This window comes from Agelaius phoeniceus, chromosome 20 (assembly GCF_051311805.1).
Source record: "Agelaius phoeniceus isolate bAgePho1 chromosome 20, bAgePho1.hap1, whole genome shotgun sequence".
In the NCBI taxonomy this organism is placed as follows: domain Eukaryota; kingdom Metazoa; phylum Chordata; class Aves; order Passeriformes; family Icteridae; genus Agelaius; species Agelaius phoeniceus.
In genome coordinates, this window is record NC_135284.1 from 2,838,537 (window position 1) to 2,862,964 (window position 24,428).

The following is a 24,428-nucleotide window of genomic DNA, read 5'->3' on the forward strand; positions in this document are numbered from 1 at the left end:
GGCCGTGGAGCTCTGCTCTGGCTGAGAGGAGCTGCTGCTTTGCTCACCTTGTGTGGGCAGCTTATTCAGAGCTGGTTGGGAAAGGGGCTTGGAGGGCACTGATCTCCTCGGGCTGTGCCATGAGAGCCCCATCCCTTCGGGCCACAATGGGCCCTGAGCAGCCACGGGAAAGCCAGAGCTCACCAGGGTCACTGCAGTTCCATATCCAAAGGAAACCCCGGTTCCATATCCAAAGGAAACCCCCTTTCACCACACTAAAGGCACAGCTGCTCGCTGCCTTTGTCAGCTCTTCAATAACCAGACTAGCTGGAGTGTGGTTTAAATTACTGTTTTATTAAGATATTGGTAAAACTTCAACAGTTTTTCCTGTATAAACAGCTTTCATAAATAAAATATGGATGACTAATACATGGTTAGAACTAAACTCGCGGGTGAACTGTAGAACAAGATTGCAAATGGAAAAGTCCCAACACTGGTACATGATTTAGCTTGAATTTATTCACTTCATAAAGAACATGTTTCATGAACAAGGTACTACAGAAAGGTCAGCAGGAGCACCCAGGAGCTGAGACCGTGCCTGGCTGGCCACGAGCAGCAGCACTCGGGGTGAGCTCAGCCACCTCCCCTGCTCTCGTCCCGAGGTGTCTTCAGAGGGAAGGAGAGGAAAGACCGGACAGGACAAGGGGTGTACGAGACCCTGACAGGTGGGGCTTGTTTGTCTTTAATGCTGGCAAGGGCTGTGCCATGGCTGGGGTGCCAGGGCTGGACAGGGGCACGGACATCGGGCTCCGAGGTCCTGTTAATGCTTCCTTGTTATCGTACGTGATACGAGGGTAGAAAGTTTTGTTCCTGTCGCAAAGAGGATGTGAATTAAAGAAAGATTGCCCTAAATTACAGACATGAACAAAGCTGCAGTATCCCCTTGGATGGCTTTGTTTATGTGACTGAGTGCCGAGTGAAGAAATTGTGCTAAAACAGCCCCTAATTTAGACCAATCTTTCTCATTTTGCTTTATTCCCGCAGAATCTTGGGGTGGGGAGGATTTGGTGAGGAGAGAGTGGACCTGAACTACAGCAGCCATGTCTGTGCACACAACTCCTTGTGCCTCATCTGCCCATGGGACAACTGACACACAGTGCTCCAAAAACAGGTGGAGTTTCTAGGATGATGCACCACCAGAAACGTGGTGTAAGTTAAAGTCTGCTTGGACATTGTCCTCCAGCGCTGCAGCTCAGCAGCTCAGCTACGAATGGTTCTCGCTCACAAGGACAATGGATGGCACTTCTAGGTAAAGAAAAGTTCCACGCGTGCGTTTCCACCCACCTCTAGTGCAAATAGAATGGGTGAAGAGCTCCCTGCCCTGGTGCTGTTCTGCTCCCTGCACCGCACACGTTCCTCAGCCTTGGGAAAGCGCCGCGGCCCCTCCGGCGCGGGAGCCCCGCGGCGCTCACAGTGAAGAGCTCACGAGCCAGTTTTGAGCAGCTCCAGGCAAAGCGGCCCCGAGCCCCTTCCTCAAAACCACCACAACTGCAACAGAACAAAACTGAAGTCACGTTGTCACTGCTACCTCCTGGTTCTGCAACCACGGTCAGCACGTCGACCGAGAGGGATGCGGGGTTGTGTGAACGCGGCAAAGGGATACTTCAGCTCTTTATTGGAAAGATTCATTGTACAAATTGTCACCACCACTAAGATACACGATAAAAATACAAAACACAGGTCACAGACTAAATCTCAGTATCAACAGTTAATAAATACAATGAGATAGTTCTCTATTAGCCTAATATTTTACACTGTCACCAGAGAGACGATCAAGGTACGAGATACAGAACACTTAGATACCGTTAGAGAGGGATTATTGCTTACGTCAGCAAGCAGCAGATAAGGGCACAGGAGTTTGAACTGAAGGAACTACTTCCTATCACCAGTGGCATTAAGAGAAAACACTGCATTTCACAAGCACTGCTTTTTGTCTAGTGTGTAGAATCAAGAGCAGCATAATCAGACCAATAACCACTACTTTTAATATTATAGAACTTTAAAGGACTTACCTTACAAATGGTTCCTATTTACTCTATAAATATGCAGTTAGTGAAGAAATGAACACTTGCTCTATCTATACAATGGTTTTACCTGACCACACTGCAACTACGATGGTGGATTGCTTTTTTTTCTCCTAGCAAGATAAATGGGATGAGTCGCAGAATTACCATTTATGAATCCACACCTAAAAAAGCTAGATCCTTCCCAAAACAGCACACATGCAGTCCAGTGCTCTTCAACTGCTCCTGCAGACTGGGAAGAAGTTTTATCATCCATGACGGGTTTGCATTCTAATTTACTCACATCAAGAATTGCACTTACACCACCTTTCTCTCCAGAACATGACAGTCAGCTAAAGATGGACTTTCAGTGAGTCATTATTACTGTGAATAATTTAAAACAAAGGCACCGCAGAGATGCCCCAGAGTTGCATATTTTACCATTTCATGGTTTCTTAAATTTCCTCCGTGAATCTGACTTGGAACAGAAGCTGCAGCTAAAGAGAACGTTGACAACAGCTAAGGCAGAATAAGATGGCAGATAAGAGCCAATGATCCCGTAAGATTAAAACAAAGTCTGAAAAAGATCAAAGGAATCTAAAGCCACACTCCAACTCCTGGTTGCTCACAAAGCCTTTTGCTGTTCATCAGATTGCTTTTAAAATAGTGCATCAAAGAGAGAAGCAGCGGAAATCGGCAGAATTCAAGCCTCGCCATCTTGTCATGTTGAATAATTTTCTTGACTACTTAATATTAAAATACTTTGCAAATTCTAGCTAAACACTAATACTGCTATTGTTACTGCTAAAATGATATGGATTGTTCACTAAGTGCCTATGAAGATTTATTTTGTTCATCCTCCTCCCAATGCATCGCTTAACAAAGGGTAGGACCGGGATCTGGACTTGGTGGAGCTGATGGGAATCGGCCGCTTATTTATTCACGTCCCAATTAGCGGCTCCGCTAAGGGCGCGCCCTCACCTGGGGAGCGGGGAGGGGCCGGGGGCCGCTGCCTGTGCAAGAAGGGCGGCCGAGCTCCTGCCTGGCCCCGCCGGGCCCGGGGCAGCCGGAGCAGAGCCCGGGCACTGAGTTCCTCCCTCTCCACTGCAGCCCCAGCGCAGCCCCTGCTCTGCTGCACCCTCGGCATTTGCATCCCTGGGGATCGCTCCGGCGTCCTTCCCTACACACCTGAACACGCAGCCCTGGCGCTGCCTCCTTCCTGCTGCCACTGGCTGTGAAATGCTGCCTTTGCCAGCTGGGAATCCTCACCAGAACCACACAGCTCATCCAGCAGCTCCTGATCTCCGCTGGGACGGGCGCGGGGACAGAGGGTGGGACTGGACACCTCCACGGGTTGGGTTCTTTTAAGACCTGAGATGAAGTTAAGGTGGGAAGAGGTTGGCTCAAAGCATTAAGCACAGTCATGTTCAACTCATTGAGAACAATTTCCTAAACTGAGAAATGAGAAAAATGCCACTAAAAGCACCAGAAAGATACGAAATTCCCTACACTGCACCTCCAGCTATAGGAAATATTTTTTTTTTTAACTGCAAGAAAAGTTTTCTTCATACTCTGCATTTTATATTACATGGGGAAAAAAAAAGGGTAAATGATGAGTCTGTACCTCGATGGGAGTCTGAGACCAGAGCAGCAGGAGCTTAGTGTGTCCATTCCTAAGGTACCTGGTAAACCCTGTATGGCTTTTAGTCGTCTACCTGCAAAAGTGGATGTAATTTTCTAATTCATCTTAACGCTCATCTGGAATAAACAGAAAGCAGAACACGAAAGGAAAAACAAAAACCCAAAAAAACCCCCACACCTCGACTCTATGGAAACTTCCCCCCGCTCTAAAAAAATTTGGCAGTTCTAACCCAGATCGTTCTTTGAGTATTGCTCCACAGACATTTCTCAGGCAGGTGCAACCTTCTGCGTGTGTCAGGACCGTGCCCTGGCGTTGTCTGTCTGTCTGTCTGTCTGTCCACGTGCAGCGCTGCTGGGCTCTCCCTGCTGATGTGGCTGACACTCGTGTGTGCGGGTGGTCGGGCGGCTGCGGCATTGCTGGGGGTGGCACCACCACCAAACTTTGTTAGAGATCCAAACACCTACATTGGTTAATTCCTAGTTCTATTTACACAGGGGTTGAGCTTGGCAGGGGACTGGAGTACAGTTCGGAAATGCCCACCTCTTTTTTTTTCTTTTTTTTTTCTTTTTTTTTTTTTTTTTTCGCTTTCTGATGATGCCAGTTTTATTTTGGGAATGTCTACTTTGGGAGTCTGACAGGGGAACACGAGGGGGTGGTTACATTTTACAGCATTGATGAAGGTGTGGGTCTGGTATACAATGACTTTGTCTTCGCATCGAACACTCGCTGTAAGGGCCGTGGCTGGGCAGCCTCCGCCACGGGGAGGGTCGGGCCAACGCCCTCCTGCTCCTGCGGCCCCGGGCAGGGAAGGGCAGGCCGGATCCTTCTCCCTGGGAAGGCTCCTGAGCCCAGAGCGGCGTGTGAAACTTTGGTTTGAGCCTGGCTCCTCGCCGCCTCTTCCCGCTGCAGAGCCGGAAATGAGAGAACGCAGCTCGTTTTCCCAAGGATTGGAACAGTTCATCTTCCAGCCCGAAGGAGACGGGGGATGAGCCCCTGACCCTGTAGATGCCCTGGCCTGCAGCCCCCGAGCTCAGAGGGGCGAGCTCGTCCTCCCTGCGATCGCTCCGCCCGCAGCCCCAGGGCGCGCTGAGCTCCGGGGCCTCGCTCTTCACCGGGGAGCTGCTGATGGGACCCGCGCTCTTTGGTACGCCAGCACTAAACGCTTGGACTGGGGGCAGACATTTGGCACTCTGAGGTGTACTAGTTTCTGTTTTTGTCAGGTCTAAATAGCCTTGATCATCCAAGGGGTTAACGCTGGAGCCTATGCTTAAGCTAGTTCTGTCGGTGAAGGAGTCCACTCGTCCTTCATAGCCTAAATCTGCAGGTGCTGAGCACTGGTGCTGGGGCCAGGGCCGTTTGCAGTCTCCATGGTTCTCCTTGTCTTCCCCGTTGTCTTCTTGCCCCCCTTGGAAGGAGTTCTCAGTCCAGTCCGACTCCTCGCTGACCGCGACCGCCGCGTTCATGTCCCTGAGGAACACCACGATGACCGTGATGTTGTCGCTGGAGCCGGCATCCCGAGCAGATGCCACCAATTTATGTGCTACCATGCTGCTGTCACCGTTATTCTCCTTCAGATGGTCAGCCACCACTTTGACCGCCTCATCGGGGTTCACTGTGTCGTAGAAGCCATCACAGGCCAGAATGAGGTAGTCTTCAGAGCCATCCAGCACCGTGGAGGCAGAGTCTGCGTCCCCACAGATGTATGGCTTGTGCTCAGCATCTCCTGTGGAAGAACAGCACAGAAACACAACTGTGGGTTTGCAGCCACAGCTTCCAGCAGCCCTTTATTAACTCAGTGTGGAGCCAATGACTCTTACCCCAAGTTAAAGCAATTATTTGGAAATTATTCCCTCAGACTGTAGGGGGAAAAATAGAGGTTGTTGCTCATAGGTCTATCTTCAGCTGTATGTCAAATTTTGATGACTAGAAAATTAAAATTTTATAGTTAAAAAGCAAAGCAAGTCTCAAAAAGGAATGAAGGCTCTCTCTTACCAATAGCTCTGGAGACAGAGAGGCTCCCGTTCACCCTCCAGGCTCCAAACCAGACCACGCAGCCACCCAGGGCCTCGATTCGCTTCTTCTCATCCTGAACAGCAACACAAGACAGAGCAGTCAGAGCTGCACCACACACTCAGCTCTCCCATCAACATCTGGATTTTCACAAACACAGCAGGCCCAGTGAGACAAAGGATTTGCCCACAGATCCAAACAAACCAGGATAAGTGGAACGTGCTGTGCTGCTCACAGAGATCCTGGCACGGCAGCGCTCCCCAGAGCTGGTACCTGTGCTGGTCACTGCCCAGGGGTGTTCACACAGGCCCTTCTCACCTCTCGATCTGGTTTGTGGGGTTTCATCAGTTCCACAGCTTGGCCTCTCCTCACCAGCATGACCTGGGAGTCCCCCAGCCAAGCCACATGCAGCATATTCCCTCGGATGAAAGTCACCACGCCGGTGGTTCCGCAGCGCAGACTCTGGAAAAAAATACATTTCCATTTCAAAGCATTTTCTTCCTTAACTCAGGGACAGAACACATGGAAACTGCAGCACAGAGCCTATTCCCAGGGAGGAACAGGAAGTGCTTTCCCTACAGCTACAACTGCTCACTATAACAGCCCCTCAGAGCCAACACCAATGTGCCCCATGACATCCCTGGCATGGGACCTGCCTGCCAGGAGCTGGGCCTGCTCCTGCTGCTGCCAGGCACAGCTGGGTGTTGGTGACCCCGAGGGCTGAGCCTGGGAGGCAGCTGAGGTGGGAATGGCAGCAGCATCCTTCAGAGGAGCTGGAAGCTGGGAGAAGCAGGAGCTGACATTTTGATGGGATGTGAAGCTATGGACAGAAAGGCACCATTGGGGCATGGAGAGCTCTGTGCTGATTCCACTGTGGCTCTCTGGAAAGGCAAGATTGATTTGCAGGGTAATGCTCTCAGAGCCCTGTTGGAATTATTTACCAATATAACCAGATGGGATGTGCCTGGCCTGTTGGGCCCTTGCTGCTTGAGCAAAGATGGCAGCTGTGGTGGTTTCACCTCAGAGACACCTTTGGCTGGCTGGATGCTGCAGCTGGGCACTTGGAGGCAAGTCCAGACATGCAGGAGCTCAGGTTTACCTTTGGTGGAGAAGTTTTAAGGCGGGGTGAAGGAAAAGGAGTCGGGTTCTGCTGGAGGGCTTGGATCCAGAGCTTTATTCCTGGCCCACAGGCCTCTGAACCCCATAACAGCTCTAACAGAACCTCCCTGAGCCCGTGGTTGCTGCTCCTTTTAACCCCAGGGAGAGGGGCAGGGAAGGGGTAGGGAGCCACCAACCAGGTAAGGGGGGGAGTCTCAGGGGACAATGGCACCTGGATGGCCCAATGTCCCCAGGGCTCAGAGGCATCTTTTGAACTCTGCCAATGGCTCGATGCCCTTCTGGAATGCCAGGACTGACAGACAGTGCTGAGCAGGGGTCAGGGTGGGGAAAGGAGAGGTGATTGGCACACCTAGGGAGATCTCCAGGGAGAAACCCGGGGTATGGAGGCAGAGCATGAGATGACAGCGCAGCAGAGCCCTCACCTCCCTGGCTGCCTTCTGCACGAAGCGCTCGTCGGTGACGCGGAAGGCGCGGCACAGGGCCTCGGCCGGGTCCTGCTGGAACATCTCCTGGTGCACCATGTTCACGTGCAGGTGGATGGAGGCATAGATGGCAGCATCCACTCCTCCATGGCCATCAAACACTGCAAAATAAGCTTGTTCTTCTTGGTCCTGCCAGAGGAAACACAGGGAGGAAAAAACTCAGGTGAAAGCAACACAAAGAGCTCATTGGATTGTCTTAAAGCTTTGAACTTGGGATTTGTGATGTCCTCATTAAATTGCAATTAGAGACAGAGTCTCCACTAGAAAAGCAAACTACCCTGACCACCTACACTTGCATCAGTGGGAAATTTCCACCCTGCTGTTGAATTCTACCTGCAAAATGCAAGAGATGCCCTGCCAGAATCCCCTGTGTGGTGCTCTCAGTGCTCCTTAGGTCCCATTTGTTACAGCTCAGTCACACAACTCAAATAGGAAGTGCCATTCTCATCAAATTGTGCAGGAGATTTTGTGACTGCAAAAACCACAGAGAGAGAAGAACATCCAATACAGTTTGCATGAAGTCTACATCATGATTGGAATCCACCAGGGATAAAATGCCAGTACTGTTAAAATGTGAAGCCAGCCAGTCTTTGCTTTCACTCTTCTTTTTTCCTCAAATCTAAAATATATCATCTTAGATGCCTGGGTTTTAAAAAAACCTGCATGTGCTCTCTCATCAGAAAATTGTGATTACATTCACAAATCAAATACAGCAAAATCACTCATCTTCAAGGCAGTTTTCTCAGCTTCCCCTCCTCTGTTCAGAGAAACAACGTGGTACCAGGAGACAGCAACTCCAGCAACTCACACACACAACTCCAACCCACTGACAGAGCCAATTCAACCTTGACAGCCAGCTCAGTGACTGGAATATTTGCACATTGTAATTTTTAGGTAATGGGCTCCAACACAAATTGGAATAAGAAAGCTGACAATTGACAGGCAAAGGAAACATCTGCCTCTGTTTGCATTAGTATCTTTTAAAGGTAAGAATGTGGATGGGACAGAAGATGGTTATTAAAGTGACAGGGTGTAATAAAGAAGTAATTATGCAGCAATTTGATCCTTAAGGTAAAATTCTTGCCATTTTCTTTTACTTTCCATTCCTGAGTGTCCAGTTTTATATCTCAAGGGAGAGCAAGAATGAGTGTTTGACCAGTGGCCACATCAAGAAATTAATGGAAGGGAAGACAAACCCCAGTTCCACCAAACTACTCACATTTCTAGAATTGTGTGTGAGCTGCACCCCATAGTCCTGAAAGTTTTGGGTTTGTTTGGGGTTTTTTAACTTAATTTCCTTATTTTTGCTTTTGGCTTCTTCCTCCCAAGAGGAAGGCTTGAAAAGCAGAGCAGATCCACCCCCAGCTGCCAAGTGGCTTCAGAGATGAACTGTGAGGTGACCAACTGCCAGTCCTGCTGAGGTCCATCACCCTTCACTCCCTCAGTGGAAAACCTCCTGCATTCCTAGGATGCAAACCATTGACCTGTGGCATTCACATTCTCTGAAAAAACTCCTTCACCCAGGGCTTTTCTCCTGGGAAGCTGAAAGGCAGTGAGAGAGGCCTCAGAGAAAAGGAAAACAATTCTGATCTCATTTGCTTCTCATGTGTTTGGAGATTGTTTACCCTCAGGTGATTGTTCCATTGGACTCTGCTGTGAGTTGTTTTGACTCATTGGCCAGTCAGGGCCAAGCTTTGTCAGGACTCTGGAAAGAGTCAGGAGTTTTCATTATCTTTTTAGCATTCAGTGAGTAACTTTATTCTTTAGTATAGAATAGTATAGTATTCTTTAATAGATCATAGTATAATAAAGTAATAAATTAGCCTTCTGAGAAGATGGAGTCAGATGCATCATTCTCTGCCCTGGTTGCTGGAGCAGCATTCACAATACTGAGCACAGAGTGTGTGTGTGTGTGTGTGTGTGTGTGTGCTCACCTCGAGGTTGAAGAGCACGTTGAAGTCAGGGATGCAGACGTGCTTGTCCTCCATCTTCCTGCGCATGTTCTTGATGGCGTGGATGGAGGTCTCGTAGTAGCGGTGGGGCTTGGGCTGCAGGGGGAAATCTTTCACCCAGCTGCTGCAGATCTCGTGCAGTTTGCTGTAAACTAAACGGGCCAACTTCACCGTCTCGATCTCTGAGGAAGGCACAAACCACAGATGAAAGCCTTGAGAGTGTTATTAAGTCAGAGTTTTCTTCCTTGCATACATTAGAAAGATGAAACAAAACCATTTTAGCCAAGCAGTTGATGTCAGCAGGGAAATTCTGGGCTCTGATGCATGAAAAGAAGAAGCCAAAGTCACCATAATCAGCATTCATCAGTAAGCAGCTCATTGTTTGTTTGTCTTTTTAACTTAAACATTTCCCTGTGCCTTTGGGGAACTCATTTGCAGCAGCAGAGAAAATGAAAGGCACAAAAAGTGTTGGGTCCCTGGCGTGGCCCTGCCCAGGGTGGTGCAGCTCTGACAGGGACTGTGTCATGGCACAGGGTGCCACCCACAGAACCCCACCCTCCGTGACAATGACACTCTGGGTTTGACCAAATTCTCTATTCTAAACACCATTTCATTGCAGAGCTGAGTCAAGACAGTGGAAACAATCTGCAGAAATTAGTGGAGTTATTTTAAGATGTTTTGTGCACTTTCAGCAGTGCACAGGTGCCTTCTTAGCTATTTCCTGATTTCCTATTATTCCCATATTCCTGACAATGGTGTGTCAGAGAAATCTGCATGAGCAAATGAGAAAACCATGAAGGCCTTAAATTTAAGGAAATGCTGAACTGGCTCTCCTGAGAAATTGTCATTTTAAAATGTGAAAACTCAGGCATGAGTTTTCTTGACATTTGTTCTGAAATTCAGGAGAGGAAAACAGGAAGTCAGCATCAGAGCTGAACACATCCACGTCTCTTTGTTCATGCTGGCTCACCAAAGGCAGGGATCCTCAAAGCTGAACAGCAGCAATCCAGGAGTGCCAATCACTCCTGGAGGAGGAGGGGCTCACATGCAGGCAGGAGAGGAGGGACTTGCAGCATCTCTCAGTTCACAGGAATTCTGGGAAGAGCCTAAAAGCAGCGTTTACAAATTCCTGTCCTAGCTCTACAGTGACCAGGGGGCCAAGACCCTCAGGAACAAGATACTGTCCCAGCTCTGTTGATTATGGGTTGGTTCAATCAAGAAGCATTAAACTGAAAATACACTGGATAAATAAATTGATCACACAGCTTGAAAACCAAGGGGTGAAATCAAACAGCTGGGTCATCCCACCACTGCCACAGTGTGAGGGGGGGGTCCTCACCCCACCTGTGCTGCTCTCTCTGGGTAATGTATTTAAAGAGGGAACAGGTCCAACCTGAGGTGTCCAAGTTGTATTTTCCAGAGGAAAGCTCACAGATTTTGCTCTCCCATGCCTCCCCACTGGGCAGGGGTGAAGGGAAGTGGGCACATGGCAGAGTCACCTGTGGCCCCTCTGCAGGAGGGTGGCAGTGAGCCCAGTGGCCCTGCTGAGAGCCTCAGTGCCCTTCCCAGGGCACCCTGTGTGGTGTCAGCAGCATCAGTAACTGCTCGTGAGGTTCAAACAGAAGAATAATAAAATGCCACAATAAAAGCCACCCCCTCACAGCTGGAAATTACTCATCAATTGTTAATGCTGCCACGCTGAGCCAGAGCTGACTCAGCTGGCACTGCAGTTGTGTCATGGAGAATTTCATTTCCCTCCTGCTGCTCCCAAATCCCCAAGGTTGGAGGGAATGCTGAGCTGCACCACAGTGAGTGGGAAATCCAGCTCAGGCATTGTTGTTCCCAAAGATGACAGGGCAGAAGGAGGGTGGAAAGAATACCAGGAATCAGGTCCTGCTTTTTAGTGCCATGTTTTATGAGCTGTGTTGATAACATGGACAGGTCAGAATCAAGGTTTTCCTTGATCTAGGAGCTCTAGATCCCTTTGGATATCTCTAGGATCCATCTCCTAGAACGTGGAACAACTGGGTAATGGACATTATTATTTGCTTTGTGATATCTGGAAATTTGATAGCACCACCAGGTCACACGCTCCTGCTATCCAGCCTCTGCTGGTTCCTCAACAATGCCAAACTTCCACAAGAGTCTCTTCCTCCACAAACAAACCCCAAACCTAAATGTCCTTAACCTGACCTTTCAAAAAAGAAATCCAACATCATTCAGGTCTCATGGAAAATCTCTTTCAGCTGGAAGAGAAGAGTCGTGGCCTGTGACTCAGATATCCAAAAACACATGGTCACCCCAAATTACAACAGACCCCTAATCTTGCAGTCCTACATTTGTGGACTCCAACCAGTTTTTCTTCTTGTAAGATTTGCATTCTTCTGTCATGGAGTTTCTCATTTCTCTCCACACCAAGAACTGCTCTCACCACTCCTAAGCACAGGACATGATTTGTCACGTTGCAATTCTCAGAGTGAAATGTGCCACTAAGGAAATTTGAAATAGCTTTTTTTTATCTTTCAGCAAATTCAAACTTGAGGCAAATCAGGTAAATGTCTCCTTGTATTACACAGAGTAAAAATCTTTCTGAGTCCATAAAAAACCTGACATAGAACTGGATATTAAAGCCAGGCAGTGAAATTCAGCTTGGTTTCACATTCTGCAGCAGCTCAAACAGCATCAGGGCACAGTGAACTCTGAGCATCAAACCTCAGGATGTAGAAATCCCATTTTCACCACCTGCCACATTTTGCTTTGCTCCCTTCCAAAGCATTGAATTCTCCCTGTGTGGCACCACTGAGGGCAGATCTCCCCTGAGCACCAGCCCAGGCTTCTCCAGGCCTCCCCTGGCAGGGTCTCCAGGATGGAGCTGCTGCTGCTGCCACCAGTTTTGTCTGGGTTTGTTGGGCCAAGCCTGGCCCTGGTGGCTGAGGAGGCACTGATGGAGCAGCTCTGGCTGCCCCTGGATCCCTGGAGGTGCCCAAGGCCAGGCTGGATGGACCTTGGGGCAACCTTGGGGATGGTGGAAGGTGTCTCTGCCCATGGCAGGGGGTGGGACTTGATCTTTAATGTGCCAAAGCTTTCTGTGATTCTGTCATTCTATGACACTTGAGCTGATGTCCTGCTTTGGGAAATTATAACTTAGATTATTTGAAATTGCAGGGTTTGTATGAAGCTGTTGCTTTACTACAGGCCAGAGGATTTCTCTCTTCCTCTCCCCCTAAACCCTGACAATTTAACACTCACACTGCATCAGCAAAGGGATATTTTATTTCCAAGTATCCTCATTATGACAATTCACCTCAACAAACTGCATCTGGAGCCCTATTCTTAGTGCCTGCTCCAGTTTGTTCCCATCTCAAACTATGTTTGCCTCTGTCTTACAGCCTTAGATATATTTAAATGTCAATTTCTGTAGGTGTGAGGGTTCTGTGGTGGCTTCTTTTCCCTTTCTTTTTTCCTTTTTTGTTGAATTCTGTAGATATTCTGTGTGGAGGCTTAGTCAACATTTCCTTGGAGACTGTCAAATATTTATGCAAGTTTCAGAGATCTCAATTTGAAATTAATGAAAGCTGCTCAGCCAGAACAATGACAAATCTATTCCATTTACCTGCTCAGCAGGAGGAGGCAGCAATACCTACAGAAAGGGAACCCAGAACAGGTTTTTCCCTTCCTAAGGTTTCCAAGGGCCTCTGGGGAATACAGAAAAATCTTCCTTTTTGAAGAGACAGATTTATAGATCCTCCTTATCCCCAGAATAATTTACAGGGCTTTTTTTTTTAATCAAAAAAGGAGGGAATGGACAAAGTAGTTTGGGGATTGTATTTTGAAGATCAAATGACAGAATTCCTGTTACTACATGTGAGAAACATTGCTCTTTGTTGTAATGAACAACCCAGCTAATTTTCAAGGTTATTTAGGCCAGCACACTGCTGAAATGAGTTAGGGTGCATGACCTTGAGCTGGAGGCTGCAAAAATCTTGTCAGCCAACAGAGATAAATGAGGAAAAGGAATTTTCTTCCTTTTAATCACGAAATCTCTTTATACTACCTTTTGCTAAAACCATAAAAAAACCTTACAAGCCATAGTAAAAACCACACTGACTGAAATAATTCAGAATTAAATTATCTCTTCCCACATATATTTGACTTTGCTCCAAGGATGAGGGAGGACAACTGGCACTTGCCAGCAGAACCACATTGTATAAAGTGCTGAGAGAGAGAGATTCAGGGCCGTGAGACACAGCCACGAAAACGCACTCAAAAGAGTGATTCCAAAGGTTGGATTTGAGCAATTAGACCTGCAGCTCTGGCAGGAGTGGAGGTGAGCTCCCCATGAGGCTTTTGCCATCCATGTGGGGTGTTCCTGTCCCGGAACTGCAGCCCAGGGGGTGGAATTTGGGGATTTGGGAATTTGGGTGGCGCTTACGGATGATGCCGTCGGCGTTGTCCACGTGCTTGGGCAGGAAATGCGCCGAGAGGTCGCTCTGCAGGACTTCATCTGAAGTTGCTCTGGCTAAAGCAGAGGCCAGGAATGAGGGGCAGTTACTGGAAAGGAAAAAGAGAAATCACAAAAAGACGTTTTAGTGTGAAGGTAACATGAGTGTGGTTTTCACCAAGGTTCTTTGCCTGAGCCCTGCAGCAAGACCTCAGACTCACTGATGGGTTTTGGTTGCCCCTTTCACTCCTCTGTTCCCTGGTTCTTAAGTTTTAATGTTTCAGTTCATAACCTCTATTTAAATTCTTTTCAAATCTAGACTTGAACCCTCCAGAGTCTGTGACACAACTGTACATTTTTTACATATGTATGGTACAATTTTAACTCGAGTTAAGTCCAGTTCCTCCTAAGATTTGGAGTCAGGGTTCCAGAATTCCTCAGATTTCAAAGTGTCCAAAGGCTCTCTAAGGGGCACTGGAAGATCAGGTTAACCCACAGGGAGCTGATGTGCATAAGGTAAAAAAGCTCCCTCAGGAATGATTTCTACCCAGAGTGAAGTGGCTTTAATGCACTGTAGTTTAATTAAACCTGGTATCCCCCAAGGTTAATTAATCTATAGCAAGCCAGGGCCACTTTAATGTACATTCTCTCATTCAAGAGGAATTTAATACTTCTTAATTTATGTATAACTTTGCATATTCCATTGGTCAGCCTCAACTTCTCCAGGTGTCTCCTGCTGACACAGCCTGAAACTTCCAATTTCCACAGATTTTACTGGGATAATGGTGTTTTTCCCAAGCCATTCCACTGTCCAAGGACCACAGAGAGACACAGAGCCAATTTCAGCCCAGAAACCATCCATCAACCACAGAACTCCAAGGCAGAAATCCAGGGAACAGGCAATGAACACCAACACTTCCTTAACCTATTTCTTCTGTTCAACATATCTATAAATGATTAAAGGATAAGATTAACAACAAATAGCTTTGCCTAACACTGTAAGGAAGCTCTGGAAGTCACACAGGGCCCCATTCATCCGAGGCTTTTCCCTGGAATTCCCAGGCAGGATTCCGAGCTACTGGGGGGCATCGGCTGCCTCAGGGCCGGCCCTTCCCAGGGCTCCGATCCCGGCCCTTCCCAGGGCTCCGATCCCGGCCCTTCCCAGGGCTCCGATCCCGGCCCTTCCCAGCCCAGGGCTCCGATCCCGGCCCTTCCCAGGGCTCCGATCCCGGCCCTTCCCAGCCCAGGGCTCCGATCCCGGCCTTTCCCAGCCTTTCCCAGCCCTTCCTAGGGATCCGATCCCGGCCCTTCCCAGGGCTCCGATCCCGTTCCCATCCGGAGGAAAACCCCGGCACATCCCTTGTTTCTGGCACGTGGAGGAGCTGATTTCCTGTCCTGTTTTTTCTGTCTTTATTTGGCTCACAAAGAGCAGGTTTGCCAGGCGGCGATGCTGGTTCTGCTCATGTTCCATGAGATTCCCCAAAAAGGGAGAGGATGCAGGGCCCGGGATAGAAGAATTATCCCAGCAGTTACCAGCAGGGCACCCGCAGGAATCTGAGCTTGTTTCCAGTCCGAGGCTTCCCCTGACCAGCTCAGGGCTGAAAAACCAAACTTGTTTTGTGTCACTTACAAAGACCCCTCAGGAACATCCACTGGTGGGCAAAGAGAGAACCTGGTTAGGAACTGGGGCAACAGCAGAGGCTAAAATAGACTCAGGACCCAAACAGCAAAGAAAAAATAGCCCAGAGAGGAGGAATTTCTGCTCTGCCTGGGCCTGGGAGGGGGGCACAGCAATGTCTGTGGATACCCAGAGCCTTGGACACTTGTGTCTGAAATTTTAGGTATTATTTTAACTGCAGTGACCAATGACACAAGTGAAAGGTGCATTTACAGGAGGTGTAGCAGGTCAGAGTATTTCCCCCCAGCTCCAAGTGCTGTTCACGTGTTCCATTTCCACACAGCAGCTCTATATCCAGCCAGAGAGTGCATTTCCATTACAATGCTAAACCTACACCAAAAGCTGCGAAAGATGTTATTAGATAAATTAAAGGATTTTGAGTACATCCTTCCTGATTCTCTGGCAGCGTAGGTGTGTTTAGAACACCCACAGTTGCATTGTAGCAATCCTGGAATAACTCTGGGAGGGTATTAAGTCAAGCCTAAAAGTGCTCTGCTTCCATGAATTAAGTTTGAGAAAACCAGTCTGAGGTGGGTTTAATTCAGCCCACATATTATTATGTTACCAGCTTAACTCCTCTCCATCCTGATAGCATTAAAGTGGGGAGGACTTTCTAAACACCTTCCCTGAGCTGTTCCTCTGTGCTTTAAATCTAATACAAACTCTCCTACTGAAAATAAAAGAGATGGCAAATTTGAAATTCTTATTACAAGGGAGTTCAGCACTGGGGTTTGAGCAACCGATCAATTTGGAGGGGAAAGGCAGAGAAAACAAATCAGCTGAAGGCTTTCCTTCTATGTCTGGCCACTCTTTGTCCTAATAATAACAGCTGCTGGCCCAAGAATTAATTGCCCTTGACATTTGTTGATCACAAAGCTTCTTATGTGGCTGCTGCAGGGCTGTGCCATGTGAGCAGGGAGGTGCCCACACGCAGACAGATGACTTCCCCTTCCTGATTAGCACCTCTCAACATTTCCTTCTCTCCCTTGGCTCCTCAGAGCAGTTTTAGTTGAATTACTTTTTCCCTTCAAGGAACAGCAGATTGCACTGGAGGTTTAAAATAGCTGTTGAAGGCAAACTGCTCTGAGGACACTTCATTACTGCTACACCAAGACAAATGAAGAGCCAGCTCTGGGATCTCTGTTTTTAGCACCAAAGTGAGCACTCAGGTGAGCAGATACAGCATGCCACAAACAGGAATCCAAGGGGGAAAGTTCTCCCTCTTCACAAAACCCAAAAAGTGTCACCAGGATCCCTAGGGACAGGGAGGAGCTCCCACCCTGCTGCTGGTGTAACCAGGGGTTACCTGCTGGCTCTGAAAAGATGCCACGTTCTAGATGCTGAAATGTTATTAGTCATGAAGTCTGACAAATTGAAACTGGGAGGGCACAGTCTTGTTTAGCAGAGAGCTGAGAGCTAAAATGCCTTTGTCTATTCATAGCTGTGCCACTAACTCAGCAGCTGACCTTGGACGAGTCACTTCAGCACTCAGACCTTCATTCCTCATCTGCAAACAAGGAATGAGAATGTCATTTCCTCAGGGAGAGGAGGAGGAAGAGGAGGAGGAGGAAGGCTGTCGAAGGCCTAAATCTGTGTTTGTGAAGTATTCTGGAATTTCTTGCTAAGAGCCCAACTGAAGGGAAAAATACCAAGATGAGAGTGGGAGATATTTTCAATCTATAGGAGATTTATAATTTCATACTTCTGATAGCTTTCCTTAGGTTTTCCTCACACTTTTCTCATACGCTGCCAGAAGTGCTAAGTGGAACACACAGGCAAACAACAGCTCTGGGTAACTCACAGTGTCATCAACAGCTGCAGGAAGGGGGAAAACCAGCAAAGAGAGACCTCAAGTTCTTAAAACTCGCAGTTCTGAGCATTAGCACTGCTGATGGGAAAATGTGCTGCAGCCCCTGCCTAAAATCCACAACAAGGGCCACCAGGGCTGAAAATCCCCAGCCCTGTCATGGTCTGGGGGAGCTGATGAGGCATCACTAACCCAAACAAACAGGGAAAATGGACCAAAACGAACTGGGGCTTTCAAGAGGCAAAGCAGGCAGTAAATCACAAAATGTACAGTGTTCCTGTTACCTCAGGAATCCCCTGACACCACAGAACAGCAATTGTTTTAGTTAGAATGAGGAATGATTTAAATAGAAATGCTATTCAATCTGCTGAAACACCAAACAAATCCACAGGCAAACAGGATAAAGCAGCATATTTGGTTTCACCCAGCAATCCAAGACCAAGAACATGACCTGAAAAGAACCAAGCACAGCACATTCCCCAAAGGCCTGTAATTTACTGTGGTGGTAGAAGACTTTGTAGGGCTGACAAATTAACTGCACCCTTTCCAAAAGACATTCCAGCAGGGATGCACTTTGGGAAACACTCCTGCTCATGTGGCCAGTTGCAGGCTCTTGTTAGAAAGCAACTTCTGCCAGATTCACTTCAAGAAAAACCTCATTTGTCCCCTGCCTGTATTTACAAAACAATCCCAAGTCTCAGGAGACTTCTTCCAGATGGAGCTTTGGATATAGCCTGGAAGCTCTTTGAAGAAGCCTTTAAAATCTTTATTATTGCAAGTTCCCATGCTGAGGAGTGCAGAGTAATGAGCAGAGAAATGCTTTGGGGAGCTCCTTTGGCTGTTTTCCCACCGTCCCTTCCTCCACCTCCTGTTTCTGTCCAGAGGGACTTGGAGCCATTCAGGGGCTCCTGTTAGTCCCCAGACTCCTCCAGGTCACCCAGCACTAGAGGGGAATGTTCTGTGAAGCATTCCAAGACCCTAAAATGATTATGGCTGTCTCCTCTGGATCTGCCCAGCAGATGCTATTTCCAGCTCCCATCTCTGCAGGTTCTCCTGTCCTGAGTCCCAGAGCATCTCTGCCCTGTTCCACTGTTCTGCACAGCTGCTGGAAGTTTTGATGCTTATTTAAGGCCTGGTCACGGTGGACAAATGGAGTATTATTTTTTTTCCCCTCCTAACACATGGTGAAACCCTGCACTAGATTTATCTGCTGCAGTGAGTTACTAAAAAAAAACCTGGCACACACACACATACAAAAAAAAAAAAAAAAGAAACAAATAGAAAAAACAATGCACCTTTTAAAAGCTTGCATAACCAAAGCTCCTTGAGAAGTCATTTGAGCTGGCAGTGGTGAGACAGTAAAGATGCTTGATAAATCTGTTTGAGGGAGCTGCAAACGTGCTACCCAAGGAAGCTGCTATCTATAGGCTCCCAGAGACAGCTGCCTGCTCACATCCCCAGCCAGCCTGTCCTTGTGCTGACAGTTGTAAGCAACAGAAATATAATACACAAGCATTGCAAAAAGACACTTCAGATACATTTATCATGCCCCTGTCTATGCAGACACTGCATTTACCAAATTTTTAACCTTCTGCCTTCTGCTCGCTGATGTTTTCTAGACCTATTTTGTATAGATACGTTTCTGTAGTTCTGTCTTAACTGGGTGTGAAAAAATACCCAAACCAGAGGTGCACTGCTCATCAGAAAACCTCTGCACAGCTGGATGAAGATGCTTCACCAGGGAAAACCCTTGGCTTTTCACAGACTGTTCTCAACACATGAATTAGGCTCAGACCTCTGATGCAATTTCTGCTGCAGAGCAAGTCAGTGTTCCCTTCTCCAGAGGGTGAAGTGCACATGGCAGTACATAAAGGCACCAAAATGTGAGCAAGACAAAATCAAAAGGTCATCTTTGTCTCTTTGATGAGGTACAATGTCAGGAAGGGCAGTGTGTATCTAAAATATAAATGCTGGCTGCCCACAAACCACTCATAAGCATTTGTGATTTAATGGCTGTCAATAAAATAGCACTGACACCACAGGGGTGAACTATGAAGAATCCAAACCACACAGAGCAGCTTCTCCTGAGCTCCTGGCTGGATAAATTGCCTGGGTATTATCTTTGAAACCAAATTCTATTATTCCTCTCACTCATCCTCCCAGCGTGGGGGTTCTGAGGTTACTCATATTCCAATTTCTGGGGCTGATGCTGTGGCTGCATTTAAAATGACAGAAATCACCTCCTGTAACATGAACAACCCCTGAAAACCCAGCATGGACCTGCCAGGAGCTGGAAGCCAAATAACTGCAAGAAATTGAATTCCCAGAAGTGACTCTGGGAGGGTTTTCTTCATTACAGCAAGGAGCTGAAGGTACAAAGTTTGCTGTTGGAAATCATATCCCAGCACTTCACAGCCAGATTATATCCATCTGTTATTAAAGGAAAGGGAAGCCTGGAATTTGAAGGAATGCAGAGAAAAATGGACCACAATCCATGAACCTCTATTATAACAAACACCAAGGTGTTGAGGATGTATCTGTGTAGACTCCCCCCCATCTAAATCAGAATATATTCTACCTGAGGAGTAAGATTCTGAGGGACTGCATAGTTTTATAATAAAAACCTTAATTGCTGCTATGAAATGCACTTTGGAAAATTATAAAAATATTATTATAAAATTTAAAAACCCCAACAAGCCATTTATTTGATGGGTATTGATTGTGCAGCTTAGCTCTTTGGTATTCAGCTTTGCAAATGCAAACCCACAGTGAAAATAAATCTGTGTTTACTCTATCATTAATTCATCAAAAGAAAGGTAATTTATTGGTATTACCCACTCATGTGACTTTCAGGGGTTTATACAGAGAGGAAAGATCCTTCTGGATTTTGTTGTTGTGTTCCAAGGATTATCCTGCATATTCACACAGCCCATTCCCTGCTCAGGGGGTGAGGGTGTCCAGAGTCCTCCAAAATCCTCCCTGTGCCCACTTGGCACTGCTGGGAACGGAATGGGGACAAAGCCACATCAGTGCCAGCTGCTGCTTCCCTGGAGAAGGAAATTTCCTCGCTGGAAACCCAATGGCAACAGCAGTTACCTCACACTGAGTGCCCTGGCAGAGCAAGGCCTGTTTAAAAGCTCCACAGGACATTAAAAATGTCATTGATTTTTCTCTCTTTGGCACTCAGTCAGTTCAAAAGTCAGCATAATTCAATATCTTTCTCCTGGTTCCATTAGCAAAGAAAGGAATCCATGCTTCAATCTGTGCTGCCTTATTGGAAAAAGTAATTTAATTTTACATCTGAAAGTGTGCCAACATCAGCATAAAAGCATACACTGTATACATCAGATTTAATTTATGAATTCTGCATTTTGTCAAGCCAGGATGAGATGCTGTCTAAAATCAATGAGTGTCCAAGCTCACTCTGAAAGTACTTATATATATTCTTATTATTTCAGATATTTTATGTCCTAGCTGGAGTTTTTGATGATTTCTCTCCTTGCTATAAAATATTAATGGCACAGTCTCTAGAAAAGTTCATGTTGCAGGAAACTTGCAGAAGAGTTCAGGCACATCATTTATTTACCACTGATTCATGCCCAGTTTTTTCTCTGTTATAAATAAACTTCCACTGATACTTCCCTTAAGTGGAGAGGATATTCCATACAGATCTGATGTGTCAGAAATACAAGTTAAATAAGAGTCCCCCAATGCAGAGCCTCTGTTTTGTCAGAGATCAGATTAACACACCCAAGTCCTCTGTCAGAAAGAAAAATGCATTTTGGTGTTATAGCTGATGACTTCATTTCAAAGAAATGAAATAAAATGCTGCACAGCAACACATACCCTGCTGTCTCCTGCAGATCATCATTAAGGCAAACAAATGTTCAATTACTTCTTTGAAAAGGGGTGAAGATGGTGCCTGTTCAAATACTCAGCTTCAGTAACACAGAGCCAGGCCCCAGACCCTGCTCCTGTTGAAGCATTTATCTTCATGTAACTGAGAAAAAATCAGAATTGCAGACCAGGATTTCCAAATGACATTTGATCACTTAACTTCTTTCAACCCATTGAACAAATATCAAATATAAGGCAAAACACACCCTGGAAGATTTATGGCCACTGAGTCAGCAGTGAATGTTCCCTCGCTGCCTTCTCCCTCCTGTGCCTTGCACTTCATCACACAAATGGCTTGGGTGTTTATGCCAGATGTAAGATTAGATAATTACTCATCCAAGTCCTGCATGTCAACTCTTTTTGGTGATAAAAAATTTATTCCAAATGCCCCATTTATAATCAGTTGGCTTGCAGAATGATTCTGTTGTGCAGTGCTACATCTCAGGCTGTGATTCTGTGCAGGGACACGCTGTGTTTGTGCTGTACCAATGCCTGATGTCAGGAATTCTGGGCCTGCAAAACAGGGACAATGCTATTGACCTCTGGAAAGCAATTCCAAAGCCAATGATGAAGTGCCAGATATTATTAATTAAGCCTGAAGTGGGGATGGAACAAGAGAACAGCAATTCCCTTGCACTGGTTCCCAGAAAATCCTGCTGCTCTTGTGCATGATGTGCAAGGGAAACAAATGAAAACAAACATGAAGAAACAATGCAGTACCTTCAAAAGTAATTTTACAGGCAGATGTGTAACTACAGGCAGGTTCAAGGATTTCCCAGTGGGGCACATTAAAGATTGGATTGGAACCTCAAGATGACAATTACTGACACTGATAGCCACAGAACAAGATGCTGGAGGGATAAAAGGGGCTCTGTGATTGGGGTGAGTGCTCTTTTAAAGGAAAAACCCTTTAGTTACTCAGAAAGATCCCATCCTAATTCCCACTGTCACTTGTCCTTTGCAGAATTGCAAAGGATAATGGCAGGTTTAGGGGTTTAGGCTTTTTCTTTAAAGGATAATCAAAATGTTTTAGCTATTCTGTTTCACATTAAAGTCCCTAATGCATTCTGTTCTACTGAGCCACATAGTTATTTCAGTCATTCTTAATAAATAACAGTTGCCAGTAGTAGTTAAGCCAACAGATCTGAATTATTTATAGTGTTGAGGAACAGAACAGCAGATAAAATACATTAGGGCTTTGGGTTGTTCTGGCCTGAACGACACAATGGCAGCATTGAGTTGTTTTTCACCAGGCTGTAAAATATTCTCTTTCCAATCCTGGTTGAAAAGATTTCCTAAAGAGGCAGCAGCCAAACCTCCAGCCATCCATCTTCAATAATCACAGTCATGAACAGCAGGTGAGAGCCTCTCCCAGATCCTGCACTGGCACAGTTTGATTTCGTTGGACAGGTGAAATAGCTGCTTAGGATTAGTCCTGAATTATTAGAGAAAAGCAAAATTTAGGTGTTTACATACTATATAGCATGGCTCTAAACCTTCCAGTAATTTTTTAAAGGCACCCCACAGTGTTGAACTCCAATGTTTCTCTTCTCCCTTTGCCTGTAATCCACCCTCCCTTCAGCTGGAAAATGCAAAGATATCACCTACATTTTACAATGGCAAATCCAGCTTCACATTCCAGGCTGCAGCATGGAAATCCTGGGATTTTAAGAGGCCACATCATGAAACATTGAACACACAAAAAGCAACAGGGACAGAAATTATCTTGACATTAACTTGACAAATGATGTTACACACATGTTGAATTTAATGCTCTTTGTAGCTTCAAAGATGCATTCCAGCATCTGTGCTGATGGGATAATGTGCCTGGCTGGAAATTTGTGGGAATATCTGGCTTTCCCACCTTGTGCTGCCATCACAAGGGACTGCAGCAGTGGAAAATTCACTGTACAATCAACTCACAAGGAGAATTGTGCCCACAAACGCCAAGGAGAGATTTACACTCAGATGCTGCAGGGAGAAGAACTGGGGGAGTAGTTGTAGCAACATAAGCTTCAACCAAACAGTTTTCCTTTTATAGCTCACCTTCCACTTCCTATATGGATCTATTTACAGCAGGAAATGCTGCAAATTGTAGCATCTCTAAGGAGTAAAAAGAAAAGGAGAAAATCTGGAGAGGTAGAAACTCAACCAAACTTCCTTCTATCAAATACTGATGAAATAGAGGAGGAATAACACTGAAATAGGGGAGGAATAACACTGAAATAGAGGAGGAATAACACTGAAATAGGGGAGGAATAACACTTGGAGGCCATGCCAGGTTGTTGAGGGCTCTGGAAGTGGCTCCAGGACATTTCAGGCCGTGGGAATGAGGCCCAGCATCCCAGGGAAGGACAGGCTCAAGGGACAGGGTCCCTGTGCTCCCCTGCTCCCTCCTCTCCCTGTTCCCAGGTTTATTGAGGATTTGCACTCTGAGCTTACTGAGGTGGGGGAATTCTATGAGGTCCAAAGCAGGGGAATGTGGATTTCCACAGGGCCAGGCAGGTGCTGAGCCCATGGAGCAGAGCCTGCCTGCAGTACACAGTTAAATTTAGCTCTTCTTGCTCACAAAGGCTCCAGGAACTGATTCCCAACAAGCTGGGGATGTTTCAAACAATTCTGCAGTGCTGTGGCCTCTCTCCTGTCCTAGAAGGTACAGAGAATAATTTAAAACTTGGGAGAGATGTCTTAAAATTATTCCCAGTCCCATTTAAAAACAAATCTGTGCACATATTCCAATCACTGTTAAAAGGTCAACTGAAAAAAAAAAAAAAGCTGTGACATTTCATAGTGTGACATTACAAATCTCACCAGATGATGGACATTGGTTCTCTACCCTGGACTTCTCAATACTTCACAAATTCTCCCACACAAACTCTGCCTATTCAGCACAATCTGGGACTTTGTTTATGCAGCATAATCAGTCTTTAAGTCTTATTTGTTCCATTTGATTTTCTGTGAGATGGGCACGTTCCCATCACCCATTTCAGAGGTGACAATGCTGCTCATGTAAGAATTACCCAACAGCTCTGCTTTCCCTCTCCCCCTGCACAAAGGAGATTGTCAACTTTTCCCTAAGCTTATTATCAAACCTGTGATCTCTTCAGAAGAGGCACAAGCTCTAAATATAAGAAAGAATCTGTTACATAATACCCTGAGCAAGGAGCACACAAGAGCCTGTGGACAGGACCAGCCTGAGTGAAAAGGGAGGAAAATCTGGGACTTTACCCAGTGCCAGGGCTTGGGTCTGTCCTGTGCAGAGCCAAAGCACAGAGAACGTGGAATAATGTGCAAAATGTCAGGGTTTATCCCTAAGAACGTGGAATAGTGTGCAAAATTTCAGGGTTTATCCCTAAGA

The 24,428-nt window shown here is 46.5% G+C and overlaps 1 protein-coding gene across 1 annotated transcript in view; it reads right to left on the reverse strand.

The window, feature by feature from the left end:
- Positions 1-312: 312 nt before the first annotated feature.
- Positions 313-24,428, reverse strand: part of PPM1E (protein phosphatase, Mg2+/Mn2+ dependent 1E) — a 63,021-nt gene continuing 38,905 nt past the window's right edge. Inside the window, 6 exon segments of the mRNA XM_054647199.2 lie at positions 313-5,407; positions 5,677-5,770; positions 6,013-6,156; positions 7,236-7,424; positions 9,230-9,429; positions 13,680-13,798. Of these exon segments, the coding sequence (XP_054503174.2) occupies positions 4,341-5,407; positions 5,677-5,770; positions 6,013-6,156; positions 7,236-7,424; positions 9,230-9,429; positions 13,680-13,798 (1,813 nt within the window). The 3' untranslated portion in view covers positions 313-4,340.